The sequence below is a fragment of the Hydra vulgaris genome, chromosome 13 (genome assembly GCF_038396675.1).
Source record: "Hydra vulgaris chromosome 13, alternate assembly HydraT2T_AEP".
Classification (NCBI taxonomy): domain Eukaryota; kingdom Metazoa; phylum Cnidaria; class Hydrozoa; order Anthoathecata; family Hydridae; genus Hydra; species Hydra vulgaris.
In genome coordinates, this window is record NC_088932.1 from 40,278,858 (window position 1) to 40,298,158 (window position 19,301).

The 19,301-nt window shown below is 26.6% G+C and overlaps 3 protein-coding genes across 3 annotated transcripts in view; 2 read left to right on the forward strand and 1 right to left on the reverse strand.

The window, feature by feature from the left end:
* LOC100205352 (probable serine incorporator) overlaps positions 1-9,825 on the reverse strand; it is a 36,802-nt gene extending 26,977 nt beyond the window's left edge. The window contains exons 1-5 of the mRNA XM_065814905.1: positions 9,668-9,825; positions 9,413-9,586; positions 4,679-4,860; positions 2,901-2,980; positions 2,578-2,671 (exon numbers count right to left, since the gene is read on the reverse strand). Of these exons, the coding sequence (XP_065670977.1) occupies positions 2,578-2,671; positions 2,901-2,980; positions 4,679-4,860; positions 9,413-9,586; positions 9,668-9,700 (563 nt within the window). The 5' untranslated portion in view covers positions 9,701-9,825. The remainder of the gene's footprint in view (positions 1-2,577; positions 2,672-2,900; positions 2,981-4,678; positions 4,861-9,412; positions 9,587-9,667) is intronic.
* A 942-nt stretch (positions 9,826-10,767) lies between these two features.
* LOC136089886 (uncharacterized) lies at positions 10,768-14,448 on the forward strand. Its single transcript, XM_065815980.1, has 3 exons — positions 10,768-10,918; positions 13,577-13,772; positions 14,163-14,448. The coding sequence occupies exons 1-3, from the start codon at positions 10,768-10,770 to the stop codon at positions 14,446-14,448; spliced, it is 633 nt and encodes a 210-aa protein (XP_065672052.1).
* Positions 14,449-15,692: 1,244 nt separating this feature from the next.
* LOC136089887 (uncharacterized) lies at positions 15,693-16,175 on the forward strand. Its single transcript, XM_065815981.1, has one exon. It carries the CDS (start codon positions 15,693-15,695, stop codon positions 16,173-16,175), a length of 483 nt encoding a protein of 160 aa, XP_065672053.1.
* The last annotated feature ends 3,126 nt before the right edge of the window (positions 16,176-19,301 follow it).

Sequence of the window (19,301 nt, forward strand, 5' to 3'; positions counted from 1 at the left end):
ATACATACTACTATTTATGCTACTCTCAACATCCTAATAACTGATAGTTTATTGAAAACTCATTTCTTGTATGTCTAAATATATTTGTGGAGTTTTAATCGTAAAATGCAAAAAAAAACTCTGCAAACTCTTTGAAATATATATAAAACTATTTTCTAAAATACCTTCTTCAGCTTAACAATGACTTTGAGCCCAAATATTTTGATGGTGGTCTACTGGGACCAAATAAGGAGGATTGACATAGTGCAAAATTATTAATTCAAAAATTTATTTTTTCTGGGACATTCTAATATATATATATATATATATATATATATATATATATATATATATATATATATATATATATATATATATATATATATATATATATATATATATATATATATATATATATATATATATATATATATATATATATATATATATATATATATATAGGGCCTTGTTACGAGATTTCGCTGCGTCTCAAAAGATAAAAATAAAATCTTATTTGTAAAATAATATATATATAAAAAGTTCTTATTTAAAAAAATCATTTTTATTATTTTTTTCAAATATGAACTAAATTTATTTTGAAAAAAATATTTTTTTCATGAAACGTAAAATAATGTTTGTTTATTTTCTTATGATTTTACAGTTGATTTATTGTTATTTTATTTATTGTTATTTTATTTTATTATTGTTACTGTTATTACAGTTGGTTTATTGTTATTAACTGTTAATAAATTTTTTCTTATTTAATTTGTGAACTTTTTTTAATAATGTTTTTAAACAATAAAGAGTTTTTTTTTTTCTTATTTATCAGTTACCGATAACGTATTCGCGATCATAATTTATTTTCATAAATTAAACCAACGTCATTAAAACTTTACATTATTGAATTAACAATAAACAAAATATCTTATTAATAAAATATTTAAATCAAAATAAATCGTGCATTTTTGTAACTATTATGACTAAAAATAATTTTTATATTTAAAAGGAATATATATATATATATATATATATATATATATATATATATATATATGGGGATTTCCATTTCCGTGCGTGATTTTTATTTTTCTTTGTTTTAGCAATTTTAAGCTGGGACTTTCTTTTATTTTTAAAAAACATTTACAACAAAAATATTTTTATCATATTTTAGACAACCTGAATAAACTAAATATATACATTTTGATCTTTTTTTTTTTTTTGCGAAATAATACCGCTACAGTTTGAAAATAAACAACAATTTTCAAAATGCTATACTTAAGCTAAAAATAATAATTGATGATTTTATTTTCTTAAAAATAAATTTTGTTTTCTTAAAAATATCTACATGAAATTAACAAATTTGCAACTTCCATGCATGATCATTCATGAACTGCATTTAACAATTGCTGTGACTCTATGATATATAGTGCAATCCTGTAACTTTCTGGAAAGCTTTGCTGATATTTAAAACATCATTTAAAAAAAGATATAATATGCTGAACTAATATTTTTTGAGGAACTAAAGTTTATTTATCTAGTAACTAAAAATTCAGTTATTCTGTTCTGTACGTGATTCTGCTTCAAACTTAATTTCTTCTTTGTTAACATTATTAATGTATACCATTTTTTTATTTACAAAATATTTATGTAGGTTAGAATTAAATGAGAGCAAATAGGAGATCGTCAGTTTTATTATTATGAAAATAATAGACAAAACATATACCAGTTTCCAATAAATGATTTTTTGGAAATGCCCATATAAATATATGTATATATATATATACATATATATAAATATATGTATATATAAATATACATATATATATATATATATACATATATATATATATATATATATATATATATATATATATATATATATATATATATATATATATATATATATATATATGTATATATATATATATATATATATATATATATATATATATATATGTATACACACATATATATATATATATATATATATATATATATATATATATATATATATATATATATATATATATATATACATATAGAGTAAAATCAAATATCTTTATGTAAATACTATTAAATTATTTGAGGAAACTAATTAAATATCAAAATATTTTTCTAGTCTGTTGATATAAAAATAAACATTGAAAAGCAAGACTAGAAATTCTGTTTTTGTTTTTTTGACAAAAGTAATTAGTTTAGACAGATGTAGGAAAAAGACTAAGATGCAAATCCTAAAAAAATGTTTAATTTGAGGATTTTAATTAAAACGCGTAAAGAATGGGAAGCACATTATAACTTTAAAATAAAAAAAACAACCTAAAAAACCAAAACAAAAGCTGTATATCAATAGACCGATTTAAAAATATATATTCCAAAAGCATATTTATGATGTTTATTGGTGATTTCCCAACTATGTATTGCATGTGTAAAAAAAAAAAGTGCTGCTCTAAATCAGGATTTGTTTCCCAACTCTATGTTTTTAGTGAACTTAAAAATAGCTTTTGACAAGTGTTGAGACGAGTGTTGCATTTGTAGAAATACTTTTGACATGCAACAATATTTTTTTCTTTTACTAATGTTTTTTTTAAAAAAACTTACAAGGCTTCTGTTAAACGATGAGCAAATTCAATCAAAAATAAAACTTGTACCATAATGAAAATTACACCACCTACTGTACCAATGTAAAGCCAAACTAAAAAAATTATTTAAACAATTACTTTACATGTTTCATATAAAGCAAATTAAATACAGCACATATTTTATATACATATATCAAATACATCACACATACAAGATAGTTCAGATGGTTTTGAGAAACTTGTCATTTAATATTTAAAAATTTCAATATTAAATTACAATTTTGAGCAATTTACAGAATTTCAAAAAGATATAAGTTACTTGTAAAAAAGTTTGTAAATTACTTTTTGTGAATGGAGTTGCTGGAAGAAAGAATGCTGCAATCATTACTCCAATAATTATAAGAATTTTGAAGAACCAAAACCTATCAAATTACTTGATTTTATATATATATATATATATATATATATATATATATATATATATATATATATATATATATATATATATATATATATATATATATATATATATATATATAACTACAAAATTGATAATAAACAATATAATGGAAAAAGGTATGCCAAGCAAAAAAAACAATTAAATTTTTGAAATTTGAAAAAAGATTTATTTCTTTTAAATAAATATATAAATGATAAAAAAGCACTACTTTATAAGCACTACTTTATATATATATATATATATATATATATATATATATATATATATATATATATATATATATATATATATATATATATATAAATTATATATGTATATAAATTATATTTACATATAATGTAAATATATATGTATATAAATTATATTTACATATTTATATATAAATATATGTATAAATATATACATATATTTATATATAAATATTAATTGATGGTCACCAGCTGTATTAATCTTGAGGAGTTAGCATTTTTACACTTTAAGTGTGCAAAATGTATTAAAAAAAATAAAAAATAAAAAAAAGTGCTGCTCTAAATCAAGATTTATTTCCCAACTTAATGTTTTTAGTGAACTTAAAAATAGTTTTTGATAAGTGTTAAGACAAGTGTTGCATTTGTAGAAATGCTAAGATCTTATTTTCTTTTACTTATATTTTCTTTTAAAGAAAAACTTACAAGACTTCTGTTAAACGATGAGCAAATTTAAGTGTCTATATAATTTAGACTTGTAATTAAATTTTGTCTAAATTTTTGTCAAAGTTATTCATGTATTTAAAATTCACAAACTGCTTTTTTTTTTTTCAAGTGAGAAAATATTTAAAACCCTCCTTAACTTCTATAGAATTGTAGGAGATTTCAAAACTATTGCTGGACCACCCTGCAGTTCAGTTGTCTTTTAGGAACAAATTTTATCAGTTGAATTAATGAAAATGAATTTAAAATATTAACTTTAGGGGGATAATATACAAAATTTTAGCCATAGAAGTGACTTGATATTTTTTTAATATCTATATACTACTAATTTTATTAAAATCAAATTTGAATTTTTTCACAAGAAATTTGGTGTGGTGCAAAAAAAAAACACCATTCTGCAAAAACTTCATAAACGGCTTATAATAAACTGTTTTGTTGTAATTAATGGTTTTGCGATAATTTAGTTAATAGTAGTTTTAAAAAATTAGTTTTCAAAATTTAAAAACAATAAAATTACAAAAAGTAAATAAAAATAATTAAAAAAAAAGTAAAAAGTAATTAAAAACATCTCTATGTCATAATTGCATAACATTAGCCTTACCTCACATTGTAAACCATTTAAAATTCACGTTGTAATTCAATTTTAAAATTATAATTACAATTTACATAACCTTGATTAATTCTTAAATTTCTTAAAAACAACTTACACAATCTAAACTACATTTTGATTTAAACTCAATCTAAACTACATTTCAAAAAGGTGTAGATTAATTAGATTGAAAAGATTCATGTCTTGATTAATCGTCAAGACATGATAATTAATCATTTAGATCAATCATCATGTCTTGATGATTAACCTAGAAGATCTAATAGATTCATGTCTTGATGATTAATCTAAATGATTGATATTTATTATATACATTATTTAATGATAACTTGTAACATAATAGTAAATTAAACAAATCACTTACCCATTGTGCAAATAAGCTCTACAATCCTTTGAAGATCTAATGCCTAATGTAAGAAAAGCCATGAGCAGAAAAAACATAACAAAAGCAAACCATACTCTATATACAGATTGATAGCCAACAGCTTTTTGACAGTCCTTTCCTAATTGAATTATACCACAAACACTGTTGTCATAAAATGGAATCTAAAAAAGTGTTATTGCAACAATTCCACTATTAAAAAACAAAAACAAGATTTGAAAATCTAAAAACATATGTAAACAGATTTTGCAATGAAATTTTACAAACTTCTTAACACGCACTTAAACTTTTATCATTTTCAAACTTATTTGACAATATTTATTAGCAGCATGAAATCATGTTCATGCTAAAGTTCAATTAGTTTGGAAAATATAAAAAAATACAATTAGCAAAATATTTTGGATTTAGGCTTCCAGTTGAAACATTTTTTTTTTTTAAGTTTATACCTAGACAGGTTTGAACTACTTTGGAAAAAAGCTCAAAATAATTTGAGCTTCACTTTTCCATGTTAAAGTATACAAAAGTAATACTAAGTATGCATAAAAATATTTATTTGTTTTATATCATTAATTAGAACAAAAAAAACCACATACTATAAATGAAAACTTTTCATAGTTTGATTAAAAAAGGTTCGATTAAAAGGCCATATAAAAAACTTATTTTAATTGCTAATAGTCCAAGGCCAGAAAAAGCTCTCTCAGCTTCTACTGATGTAGGAGAAACTGTTTGAAGAATTTTTAACAAGATTTGATTAAATTTACTAATGTCAAGTTTCATTTCAATGTCTTATCAATGTCCAATTAAAAGTTTGACTTGTTGAGCTAAATTTAATTTAGTTAAGTTAAGTCTCAAACTAACAATTATACCACCAGTGTTTCTTTGTCATTATCAGAGCTATCATCAATATCATCAGATGGCTAAAATAATTGCAAAATGAGATTAATCGCAAGGTTAATAATCTTATTTTAATCTTGTTCCCAATTCGGCCATCTTTTCTCAAAACATTCGGATTTGACAAGTACTTAATGAGATAAATTAAATCAATGTCTTTTCTTTCAATAATTCTATTTTCAATAAAATGTTTAACAATTTGAATTATTAGCCTTGTCAAATGAGGTTTTGACCCAGAAAAAATAAGAGCAAACTTGAAATTGCTGGAAATGTTCTGTATGCACTCCTGATTCATATTAGAAAAATCAACCAAAAATAGACTGGAGCCTAATCTAAAATCCAAAATGGCGTCCAAAATATAATTTGTAATATCTGAGCTTGTAGATCACTTAAAAACATGATTGTTATATCTAGTATAACCTTTGGGAGTTCAAGGAACTGATTTCTTACATTTTTAATTTCATGAAAAACAAAATAGTCCTCAAAATCCAAAATGGCGGCCAAAATAGCATCCAAACTAAAATATTCAGCATCTTAGATGTATTTCATTTACCATTCACATCTGCAGGATTTGAGAAACCCACTAGGGATCTTGATCTTCAATAATATCTGTGATATTATTGATACTATAATCTTCAATAATATCTGTAATTGAAAATACTTTTGTAACAGCCTTTATAACATTAACTGAATCTGATTTCGCACTTTATCTAGTTTTCCAAAGTGGTTTGACCATATATTCATGTTTTTTAGAACTTTTTGTTACATTTATTGACAATAAAAAATTAAAACTTTGCTGAACAACACCAGAAATATTTATGGCTTCCAGACAAACATCAGCTCCTAAAGATCCAACCAAGTTTTAAAAAAACTCAGCACAAGGAAAATATTTTGCAAGTCTGTTTTTTTTTAAAACTTTAGTTTGAACTTTATTATACTTTATGGATATTATATGCATTATTGTAAGATAGATCTGCAATCTGAGAAGTTTACTCAAAGTTTATTCAAAAAATTTACAGTAACTTAAAATAATGTGACTTGTCTGCTTAAACTCAATATATTTAGGTACTTGTGAAATTCAATATGAAATATCGTCCTTGGAAAGAGTTCCTGTTAAAGCTCATTTCTGTGGATGCTCACAGTGATCAACAAATGATTCAGAAATTTCTGGATGCATAGAATCTTGAATAACATTTTCAGAAGCTAAATTTAATAAGCTTCTGTAGGGCCCTAGGCCATGGCCTAGTTGGCTTTTGGATAAGTCCAGCACTGCAACCTTTTGACGATGAAACAGAGGCTCAAGCCTAGCAGCTAGAGCAGGTCAAAAAACATTTACAATGCAATTTTGCACTTTTTCTAAAAGAGAGAGTGTCTCATAAGAATAACCAGTCCAAATATAAAAACAGTATTTTTAACAAGGTTGAATAAGAGATTTATAAAGGTAAAAGAATGTAATCAGAAGTAAAAATATAACGAGCGCAATAAGGAAAAGCAATCTTAGCTAAATCTAACTTTGCAATAAATTGTGTAAATGCAGTAAATATCTTTGTTTAAGTTAAAATTCACCAGTCAATGCATGCCCCAAGCTGTCACAGAAGAAAGATTACAATCAAGATCAGCTGTCTGTTCAAAGCAACCAAAAATTGATGACATTTTATGAACACTAGAGTGGGTAGTTATGTAGTCATCAGCAAATACAGCCACTTTAGAGGTTAAATTATCAGGAAAATCATTAATATAGATAAGGTAAACCACAGGAAATAGGATGGAATTTTGAGGTACTCCAGAAGGCAATCAGAAAGAAATCATTCAATAATTTAAAAAAACTTTCTTAGATACACCATATGAAGTGAACCTATGGAAAAACCAGCATGCCAGCTTTTATCAAAAGTGTTTGACATGTTGAGAACTTTATCTCTTGCCTTCTCAGGCAACTCCTTCCATCTAATTCACAATAAAACCATTCTGTTATAATGATTAGCAAGCTAGTAATAAAAACAATTGCAATCAACCAATTGAAAGATGTATTACAAATCAATCAATAAATAAATTAAAAGATGTATTACAAAGCTTATTATTGCAGCTTTGTAGTACATTTTTTTAATCAAACACGTTGACACAACAGAAAAACAAAAAAATGTAAACATACCAAGATTCAAAGGGAAGTGTCTCTATAAACTTGAAAAACTTGAGACATTGAAAAACGCAGACAGCAAAAAGCACCAAAGCAAACTAGGATACTAATTTTATGCTGTTTGAATTATCTGCATAACTCTGCAAACAAAACGAACAACAACAACAACAATAACAATAGCAACAAGTTCAGCATTATCACAAGAATAAAAAGTGTTATCAAAAAAGGACTTAAATCCTTTTAAAATTTCTAGAGACACTATTTTTACTGATTACACCTTTATGTTTAAAAATAAAAAAAAGTATTTGTTAATTTTTTTTAGTAACATTTTTTAGTATATATTTTTCTATTGTAAAAAGTAAGAACTCAACGTAAGACTTTTGTTCTTTCACTTTTTTTTGTTCAAAAGTGCAAAGTTAGCACAATTAAGTTAAAATTATCTTATAGCTCTTTTTTATATCAGTTTAAAATAATTTACTAGTGTGAACTTAATATATTTTAAGATTTAAAGTAATAATTACTTTATCTGATAAAATATTAGTTAAAAAATACAAAAATTTTAATAAATTTTAGTTGTTACCTACTTTATTAGATGTAAAAAAAATTTGCCATAATTTATGAAGAAAATCTTAATATTTTTAGAACCTGCAGTCTAAGCATATTTTTTTATACAGCTATAGCATAAGCTCTGTTTCTATTGTGAAATTTATTCATATATAGCCTAAAACAAATTTTATGTGTTGCTTTTTGTTCAACTTTCTTATTTGCAAAAATTTTGTGTCTTTCAAACAAACATATTTTCTAAATTTATCATGCTTTCAAAATAATTTTTTTAATAAACTGAAAATTTGTTTTGGCGTCTTTAACAACTAATGTAAATTCATTTAATTGCAACATTGATTTTTGAATCATTTGCTGCTCGGCCTACTGTGTACTGTTGTTAACTTTTTGAGTTTCATAAAGTGATTTTTTTATGTTGTTTTGTGATATTTTGTGAATTTCTGTCTCATAAATGTTAATATTTTTGTAGTTGCAAAGTTTTAAAATTTTGTTGTGTAGTTGTTAATTATACTTCCGTTTGCTTTCTTCATTCTGTTTATTTTGCTTTTTTATTTTTTGTGCAAAGATGATTTTTCTAAAATAACTTATAGTGAGTGGATCAACAAGTGGTAATCCAACAGTTAACTGGCCTAAAATAAATTAAAGATTTTTCTTGAAAAATGGAGAAGGGTGTAAAAATGCATGTTATAAAAATAATATTTATAAATATTTATAATGATTATTTGTATATTTATAACAATAATAGTTATTATTATTCATATAAAAATATTCAGTATATTTTGTATGAATCAAAAATATTTTAAATATTTTTGATTCATACGAAAATATTTATAAAAAAATTTGTTTGAATCAAAATTGTTATATATTAAAATAACAATTTTGATTCAAAGAAATTTTTCAAAAACTTAAACACATTTAATATAGAAACAAAAGAAAACACAGAAAAATGGTTATGAATTACTACAGCTACTTTTTACTACATACATTTTTAATACTACAATACTTTTTTTCTGTTGTTGCTAGTAATGAATATATAGCCATAACACATGTTTTCAACAATAGAATAAAAAATTCGTCATAAAAATAAACCCAAGTACAATGCATTAACACAATACTTAAAAAATACATACGTTGACACTTTTTGATAACGACTTTTGTACTTGTGGAATTAAAAAGACCGATGAAGTTAGTACTCCAAGGACAATAAGAAACAAATACATTAAACGTGTCATTACTGATGTCACACTGTTTGGGCAACATGAACAACACAATGAACATGCAGTTGAACAGCAACAACATGCAACCTAAAATTAATATGCAAACTTGAAAACGGTTATTTAAAAAAAAAAAAACTGAAAAATTTCTTATTATTAAAAAATTATTACCTGTGCTGCACAAACACCGAGAACACAGCCCATTTTTCGACAAAACTAATCAAATACCTTTATGTAAATCTTTATAATATAAGATGCATATGTGATATAGATTAAAAATCCCTAAAATAAAGTTTATATTATTTCAAACTTTAAAGAAAGCAAATTTCATTAACAAAAACAATATGTTATCATTGCTTTTTAAGATTTTTATTTTAAATCAATACGGACTATTTGTAACCCTACTTAACGAAATTAAAAATAAAACTGTCAAAAAATGAGTTCGTAGTTGTTACGAGATAATTACTGTCAAAACTATGATGACGTGTACTCTAATTAGAATTTGTTTTAATCGCTTATAACAATAGCTTCAACGAGAGATATCTTTTTAATTGAGTCATTCAAAAAGTTCAGGAGTCAATAAAAAAAAAATTTGTTCAAACCTACAACTTAAGGCAATGAACAAACTCGTAAAAATAAACTAATAATTTTAAACAACTCCGATTGGTTGTTAGTAGCAATCTTAAGATTTTTATTTTCATTCAAGGCATTCATAAGAGAAGTAAGTTTTTCTTCCCAAAAAAATGAAACAAAAAAATAGATTTAAATATCCTAAACTTCTATTTAGTGGATTCTGAGAGAGCTCCTGAAATATCTTAGTTAAACTTAATCGAAACGAGCCTTAGACATGTTTTCGCGTCACGGTAAGGAAGGAGGCGTGAACTTCCTGGTTAAATGCACTTCCGCGGTGCTCTGTGACAAGACCGTTAGGACTTCTTGGGGCACCTAAATAACAGTATTAAAAAAAAAAAAATTCTAGGTTACAACTTAAAAGATTCATTCAGTCTTAAAAAAATTGATTGCAAAATAGTATACCAACATCTGAAGGGAAAAACTGCTACTGGTTACAATGATCTACCAGCATTTTTTTTCTAAATAAACTGCAGCTTTTTCGCCAAACGTAACAGCAATTATTAACAAAAGCATTAAAGATAACTATTTTCCAATTATGTGGAAAAAATCAAATATATTAGCAGTCTGGAAAAATAAAATAACCGAAATCAAAACCAGAGAATTATAGAGCTATTTCAATACTTCCCGCATTAGGAAGGATGTTTAAAAAGATAATAGCTAGACAACTGTCTACTTTTTGTGATTTGAATAAGACAATTCCTCCAGAACAAAATAGATTTAGAGAGAAATCGAGTTCTGAGTACGCTCTTATAAATATTGTGGACGTTTGGATGCGTAGCATTGATCAGGGTAAATTTGCAGGTGCTATTATGATTGACCTGTCTAAGGCATATGACTCCGTTCCACACTAACTTCTTATTAACGAACTATTCAACATAGGCTGTAGCTTGAGCACAATATTGTGTTATTTATCCGATAGGGAGCAGAGAGTCACTCAAACCAACCAAGTAACCCAGTGGAAGCCAGTGTCATGTGGACTTCCTTAGGGAAGTGAACTTAGTCCTAAACTTTTTAATATTTATATTAGTGATCTTCTAACTAGCCCTAATTCTCATACAACAGTTTTCTGACAATATTACCCACTCCGAGGAAGATGTGGACTCGTATGCACTAACAACAAAATTGGAACATATATTTTATAAAACCAAAGACCTCTGTACGTCTTATGGCCTCACGATAAATTCGTAAAAGACACAGTTTATAATATTTAAGAACCCTAGAAAGAAACTGCCGAATAATTTATAGATGGTAGAAAACGGTTGTAAAATCAATCCAGTCAACACAGTTACGTTTTTAGGAATAACCCATGACCAGCATCTAACCTTTGGTCCTCATATATAGATAACGTTTTTTAAAAAAATGTCATGTATCTTGGGAATTCTTTCGAGAGCTAGTCGGTACCTAACTCGGGACCTTCTAAAATTGCATTATATATCATTCGTAAGATCTCAGCTTGAGTATTCTAGTGCAATTCTTGTATCTGCATGACCATCACAGTTAAAGAAACTAGGCATAGATCAAAAAATTGCTTCACGAATTATTTGCGGAGCAAATCAAGATGCTCATTCACCCGCTCTTTTTACAAAATTAAAACTGGACTCACTAAAAGATAGAAGAGAAAAGCATACAGCTGAAATTGTTTGTTCTATTATAAGTAGAGGCTGTACTCCAGCCTTTTACGACCTAATTGGAGATTGTACCGAGGGGGAAACTCATAAAGAAATTCACTCTCATAATAAAATCGGTCAGAGATGATTTGGTTGTAACTGGCCATCAGATACTAAATAATAGTTGAGCAAACAGAGAGGGAAATACAAAATAACAAAATCTACAAAAAATAAAAAATTCATAATATAAAAAAGCAATAAAATAAAAAAAAATACAACAACACATCTCAAGGAGCGGAAGAATGATCGTTTATTTAAACTATTGTAAATAAAACTCTTAACATAACGGCATTGTATCCAGCTCTTATCGAGTATAAAAAAGAAAATATAATAATATTAATGAAGAACTTTTATATTTATATTGTTATATTTATATTTATATTTTTATTATTTATTTATTATTATCAACTTTATATTTATTGGTATTTAACTTATGCAAAAAAATAGTTCGTAAATAATGGCAAAATATTATAAATAACCGAAGCGTTTGGTATATTTACAAAACAATATGCTATTTTTAAAAGTAGCTGAAATAAAGTATATAATATATATGTCATTATGTGCTGCTCTAACAACACAAATTTATTATATATAATATGAGATTTTATAAACAACATTTTGATGCTTGAGTTATGATTTAGTTCTTCATTAATTACACCATATGATTTTATTTATATAACAGCATTTTCTTTCATCAAGTTATGCTGTATTTTCAACAAAAACCATAAAAAATATTAATCTTCGTTTTTCATATATAAAACTTATTGTAGGGTCATGGCACCCCCTACCGTGAAGAAGCACCTACCGTGGTTTTTGAAAAAATTAGTAAATTTTTTTTTTTTCATTTATCTTTCTAGTATTGTTTTATACAAAACTAACTTATTTCACTAATAAACAATTTTTAAAAAGATATATTTTTAAAGATTTGAGATGTTTTTTTACCCGCAAATGATTTTTTATTGCTTTCTTAAAAAAATCTTTAGCAGTAAAAAAAAGTTTGTCTGGTTTTTTTACGGCTTAAAACTAACATAATTTTTTTGATAAAAGTTTAAAATAGTTGTAAAAACATTGAATATTTTAAATTTTATAAAAAAATATTAGTAATATTTGTATACCATTGTTTAATCTTTTACACGGTAGGTGATTACGAAAATTATAATAGCACTTACCGTTTATAAAAATATTTTTTCGGACGTGTTTTATTTAGTGAAATTTTCTCTTTAAAAAACCATTTTAGTCAGAGGCTGCCTTTTGGGGGGAGGGGGGAGCATTCCGGAATTTGCCGGGGCCTCATAATTTTTATGGCCTCATAATTTTAAAATTTAGATATATATTTTTTAATAAAAATTATAATATTTTTACATGTCAAATCTTTTTCTTTGGATTTGCGAACTTTGAACATTTGAACAATTTGAATGAGAAAAGCATACCAACCGGAATTAATATACTATAACTATGGATATACTCGTTTTTCCAAAGTACTTTGACTTTTGCTTTCATTCAGCCAGTTCTGTTTTTTTTCTCGATCCTTGTAGGCGCAGAAGGAAATTGCTTGCTACATCAAAACTCATCAGGCAGTAATTATGACTGGGAGAAAGTTTGAATCTGGTCATAATAAGAAAACTCGAGGAAGAAAAATACCTCGCCACTCAGAAGAATACAATTTTGCGTCATCTTAAGCCACTGAGTGATGCAAATACTCAAGAGATCGCTATTTTTAAAGTTGCACATCGTCCTCATCCTGATGATACCCCTCATCTTGAAGATCCTTAACCTCAAGATGATCTTGACAATCTTCCTGCGCTTGAAGATGATCCAGATACCATACCTCATCATCATGGAGAGGATGATCCAGGTCCAATACAGCTTGAAGAAGATGATAATGGGATTTATGGCCCTCAACCCAAAGATGGTCAACTATGTGTTCCAGAAAATAATCTTGTTGAAGAAAATAATACGTTTCCATCAACATCACAGTAAGTAGGAAATTATTTTTGTATGAAAACAGTAAAGTCCCTGTTATCCGTCACTCAGTTATCCGAAAATAATTTTTTTTTCCCTTTTTCTTTTTTTTTCAATTTGTTAATTTACCTTTCCTTTTCATAGTTTCTATTAACATTTTGCATATTTTTGCCTTGTTTTGCGTTACTTAAATAATATAAATACGCACAATTACATCAAGAACTGTAACCTACTAATACATATAATTTTTTTTTTCATTCTCCATATCCTTGTTATCCGACAATTTTTTCTCTTATCCGACACCCCTTAGTCCCGTATTAGTTGGATAATCGAGACTCTACTGTATAAATCTTTCTTCTCTTATGAAAGATCCAATTCTAATTTCCTTAATTGTTGCATTTCAGAATTGAGGATCCTGCTCTTTGGCCCAAAATCTTAATAAATTCATTTAGAGAAATTCTGGTTCAACAAGGTCCTAGAAAACTGAAGGAGAAGGATTTTCCAAAAGATGACCATGGACAAAAATTCTCTGTGATATTTTATAAAGGGCATTTTCCAAATGGGGAAACCTATGAAAGAAAATGGTTAGTTTATTCCAAGCATTCAAACAGCATATTTTGTTTTCCTTGCAAAATATTTTCTTTCGGAAAAATGAGCAAAAAATTAACTGAAATTGGATATTCTGATTGAAAACATATAACATCAGATCTCAAGGACCATAAGAGGTCCGTAAACCACAAGGAATGCTTTATAAAGTGAATGGATTTGGCTGCAAGAATGAAGAAAAATGAGACTGTCAATGAATGCAACTTAAAAAAAATCAAATTAGAAGTGGAGTATTGGCAAAACATTTTGAAGAGAATAATTTCAGTTATAAAATTTCTTGTCTCTCACAATTTAGCATTCCAAGGACACACTGATAAATTATTTTCTAAAGGCAATGGAAATTTTTTGGGCTTGATTGAAATGATTTCAGAATTTGATCCAATACTTCAAGAGCATCTAAGAAAAATTAAATCACACGAAGTAAGTGATCACTTTTTTGGCAAAAACATTCAAAACCAAATTATTCAACTTTTGGGTTCAGAGATAAAGAAATCTATAATTTTAAATTGTCAGATTGCAAAATATTATTCAATAATTATGGATTGCACTACAGACGTAACTCATCAAGAACAATTAACCCTAATTCTTAGATTTTACAACTGCAAGTTATTTGCAGTTAAAGAGCATTTTATTGGATTTGTTGATGTATATAGGACAACTGGTGAAGTTTTAACAGAAACTTTCCTGAAACATTTGACAGAAGCAGGTCTAGATATATTAAATTGTCAAGGTCAATCATATGATAATGAAGCAACATGAAAGGGATTCATTCTAAAGTGCAAAAAAGAATAAGAGACATTGACCCTAGAGCGTTTTTTGTGCCATGTAGTGCCCACAGTTTGAATTTGATGGTATGTGATGCTGCAAAATCTTCTTCAAAAGCAGTGTCATTTTTTGATTTGGTATAAGAAGTTTATAACTTTTTCTCAGTTTCTAATATCAGATGGGCTATTTTAATGTAATCAGTGCAAACTTTGACTTTGAAGCCACTGTCTGATACTCAATCGGAGTCTCGAGTGGAAAGCTTAAAGACATTAAAATATGAATATTCCAAAGTTTATGATGCTCTAGTTAAAATTGTTAACAGTTCAGAGTATGATACATCTACCAAATTTCAGGCAAATAATCTTGCCAAGCAAATGTCCAAATTTACATTAATGGTAAGCTTGAGTGTATAGGTATGACATATTATTTCAAGTAAATTTGGTCAGCAAAAAAATGTAGTCTCCAGACTATGATCTATCAACAGCACAAACTAAAATTGACCAACTACTCAAGTATTTTAATGACTTTTGTGATAAAGGAATTAAGGATACCAAACTTTTGCTATGAAAATTGCAGAAAAATTAGAAGTAAGTCCTCAGTTTAAAGCTGAAAACACAGTTTGTCCCCGAAAGAAAAAAACTCTTTTTTCCTATGAATCTGCAGATAAACCAGTTTTAAATCCAGAAACACAGTATGTGGTGGAAATTTTCAATGTACTGGTAGATCAAGTGCTATCATCTTTAACAAGTCAATTTAATCAACTGAAAGAACTTTCTGAGGTTTTTGGATTCTTATATTCCAGAAATAAAATTCCAGAAGTCACCCAAAATACTGAAGCACTTAAGAAACATAGCAAGGATTTAGAGGTTGCCTTAACTGAAGATGGACATTCAGATGTGATTTCAAATCAATTATTTGATGAAATCAAAGCAATATCCAGTATGGTTCCAGGAAAATTGCTCCCTAAGGCACTGATCAAGTTTATTTTAGAAAATCACTACGAACAATCTTTTCCAAATTTAGTTATAGCATTGCGAATTTATTGACATTGTCACTCACTGTTGCTTCCGCAGAAAGAAGTTTCTCAAAACTTTAATTAATTAAAACCTACTTAAAATCAAATACGTCACAGTGCAGACTTACAGACTTAGTTGAGACATCAATTGAAATTGACGAGTTAAAGAACATTAGTGATATTAGTGCATTAGTTGAAATATTTGCTAATATTAAAGCTCGTAAAGTCAAGTTTTAATGAAGTCATGACTATAATAATAATTTAATAAAAATAATTTAAAAATTTTTCAACTCAAATTTCAGTTCAATTCAATTACCAATTAAAGTTAATTTAACCCTTGGAAATATTTATTTAATATGTTTTTTATACTTTATTTATTATGTGAAATGAGTTCGATTACAAAGATGCAAGGTTCAAAAAAGAAAAAAATTATTCGAGAAAAGCTTTTGTATTCAGAAGAACAACTGCATGCAGCACTTAGAGCTTTAAATAAAGGTGAAAAAATTTTATGTGTCAGCAAAAAGTTTATTGTTCCTGAAAGTACGCGACAAATTATCTGGTAAAAGCCAACCCAAACGGCAAAACTCTGGCTTTAAATCATATCTTGGAGAAGAAATAAAGAATGAATTGGTTGCTTGCTTAATGCAGTGCGCTATAATGGGTTTTACGATAACAAAAAAGTTATTAATTAAGGCGGTACAAAAAATAGTTTAAGGGCGAGGTATAAAAACACCATTTAAAGATGATATCCCAAGTAAAAACTAGTTTTATAAATTTATGCGTCGTCATTAGGAATTATCGCAAAAACGAGCAGAGCATATTAGTCGAGCTAGAGGTCTTATAACTGAAGCATCGATAAGAAAATGGTTTAATGAGGTGTATGAATTATTAGGCAATGATGCGCATTACCTTAATAATCCATCTCGTGTTTTTAATTTAGACGAAACTGGTTTTGAGTTAGCACCAAAAACTGGAAAAGTAATTGGTATTAGAGGAAGAAATGTTTATGAAGAATGCAACAACAGCAATAAGGAAAACGTTACAACTCTATTTTGCGTAAATTCAAATGGTGAATTTGCACCATCATAAACATTGTACAAGAATGTTCGATTGCCAAAAACTATTGCTGCTGCTGCACGACCAAGTTTGGGGACTTGGTAAAAGTGACAGCAGCTGGATGACCGCCGAATGCTTTTATGAGTGCTTCACAAATGTGTTAGTACCATATTTGAAATCTATTAATACACAATTATCTATATATATGTTTATGGATCGATATTACTCGCATCTGTCTAAAGAGCTCAGCATGTATAGCTCTTCGGAAAGAATTCATTTGATTTTGTTGTTTCCTAATGCTACACGCATCTTACAACCATTAGATGAGTTAGTTTTCGGACCAATCAAAAAAAAAGGCAGATTATTTGTCGGCAATTTAAATTGGTATAAGATTTTAATAAAATTCGCAAAGAAAATGTACCAATGTTGTTGAATAATTTAGTTACGGATCAAATATGAAAAAAAATATTATTAACGGATTTAGGTCGACAGGAGTATTCCCATCTAATGCGAACAATGTTGATTATAAAAATGTAATTCAACGTGTTAAATTGAATTCCACAATTGATAATAATGAAACGAATCTTTTAAGCCATAATAACGTGGGAAACATATTTGAAAACAACGTTGCACCTGAAGTATTGCTACAGTTTGAAAAAACTGGAAATAAAGAATGGGGAGGTAAAACTGACTTCAGAGAATTATTTAATTTTTGGAAAAAACTTAAATTTAATGATAGCAAACGATAAATTTAATAAAAGCCAGCAAAAATGTAATGAACAATGAAATCGATAAAGAATCGTATTTAGATATTAGCAGTACGCAAAATGAAATCGTATCTAGTAATGTTAGCGAATATGGAAAAAACGTAATAATTGATGAATCCGGTAAAAGTAAATCAGCAGCAGATCCACCAGATTCATATAAACAAATAATAAAAGATGTAAACCCATTACACGAATTTCTTTTATGGTCAAAACAACCAATCACGAAAAAAAAGGCTGAAACAAGTTGAATGATTACCGAGCGTTGTAACTTCATCCAAATGATTAGAGATTCAAACAACTAGAGAAAGTGCAAAGGAAGAAGAAGATATCAAAAAAGTTGAACGTAAAAATAAAACTGAAAAAAAAAAGAATTGAAAGAAAAAGAAAAACAAGAAAAATCTAAAAGAAAACAAGTAACAAAATAAAATAAAAATAAAAGACAAAAAAAAAACATTAAAAAAAAATTTAAAAAGAAAAAAAGTTTAAATTCAGAAAAAAGCTTTGGTGAATAATTTTATAACCAATGTCTTCTTTATTTTGTAATCGTATTAAATTTATGTATTTGTTTCTCGATTTAAATATATAAAAGAAAAATTAAAATATACGATTTTTTTCATACACGGTAGATGTACGGTAGGTGGTGCTTTATCACGGTAGGTGAAGAAATGTACTAGATCTTACAAAAAATTAAAAATAACATTAAAAATAAGTTTACTCAATTTCGAATTATACAATTTAGTTAATAATTGAGTATAAAATACTAATTCGAAAACCCTAAATTAAAATCTGTTATGGTTTTGGAGTTAAGAAGTTTTGAAGTTCAAAGTTTTCTATAAGTCGCGGTAGGTGGTGCCATGACCCAACTATATATAATAATTTTATTAGCCTTGGCATGCCTTACAAAACTTTTATATTTACATGAGCATTTTTATTTCGCTTTGGCATGGCTGCTATCTTTTAGTTAGTTTTCTTTTATTTAAAATAAAAACGAAGTCTGGTAACATATAATTATATTTAATGATATCAATATATTAATTATTTATCACTATAACATCTTAATATTATAGCTTTAAAATGCTAATCATTGTCCATTAAGATTCTAAACATAAATATTTAAAATAAAAATCCTGTTAAAAATTCATACTGTTCTCAGTAAATTTATTTGTTTTCTTTTTTTTATAAGCTCGTCATAACAAATTTTTCTTCTTTTTTTGGAGTTGGTGTTAAATTGCTTAAATTTTTTAAGTGTTAAAAGCTTAAATTTTGTCATATACTAAGAGTATTTGTACTTCTATTTCTGTAAGTTTATATTTATATTTTGCAATAAGATCTTT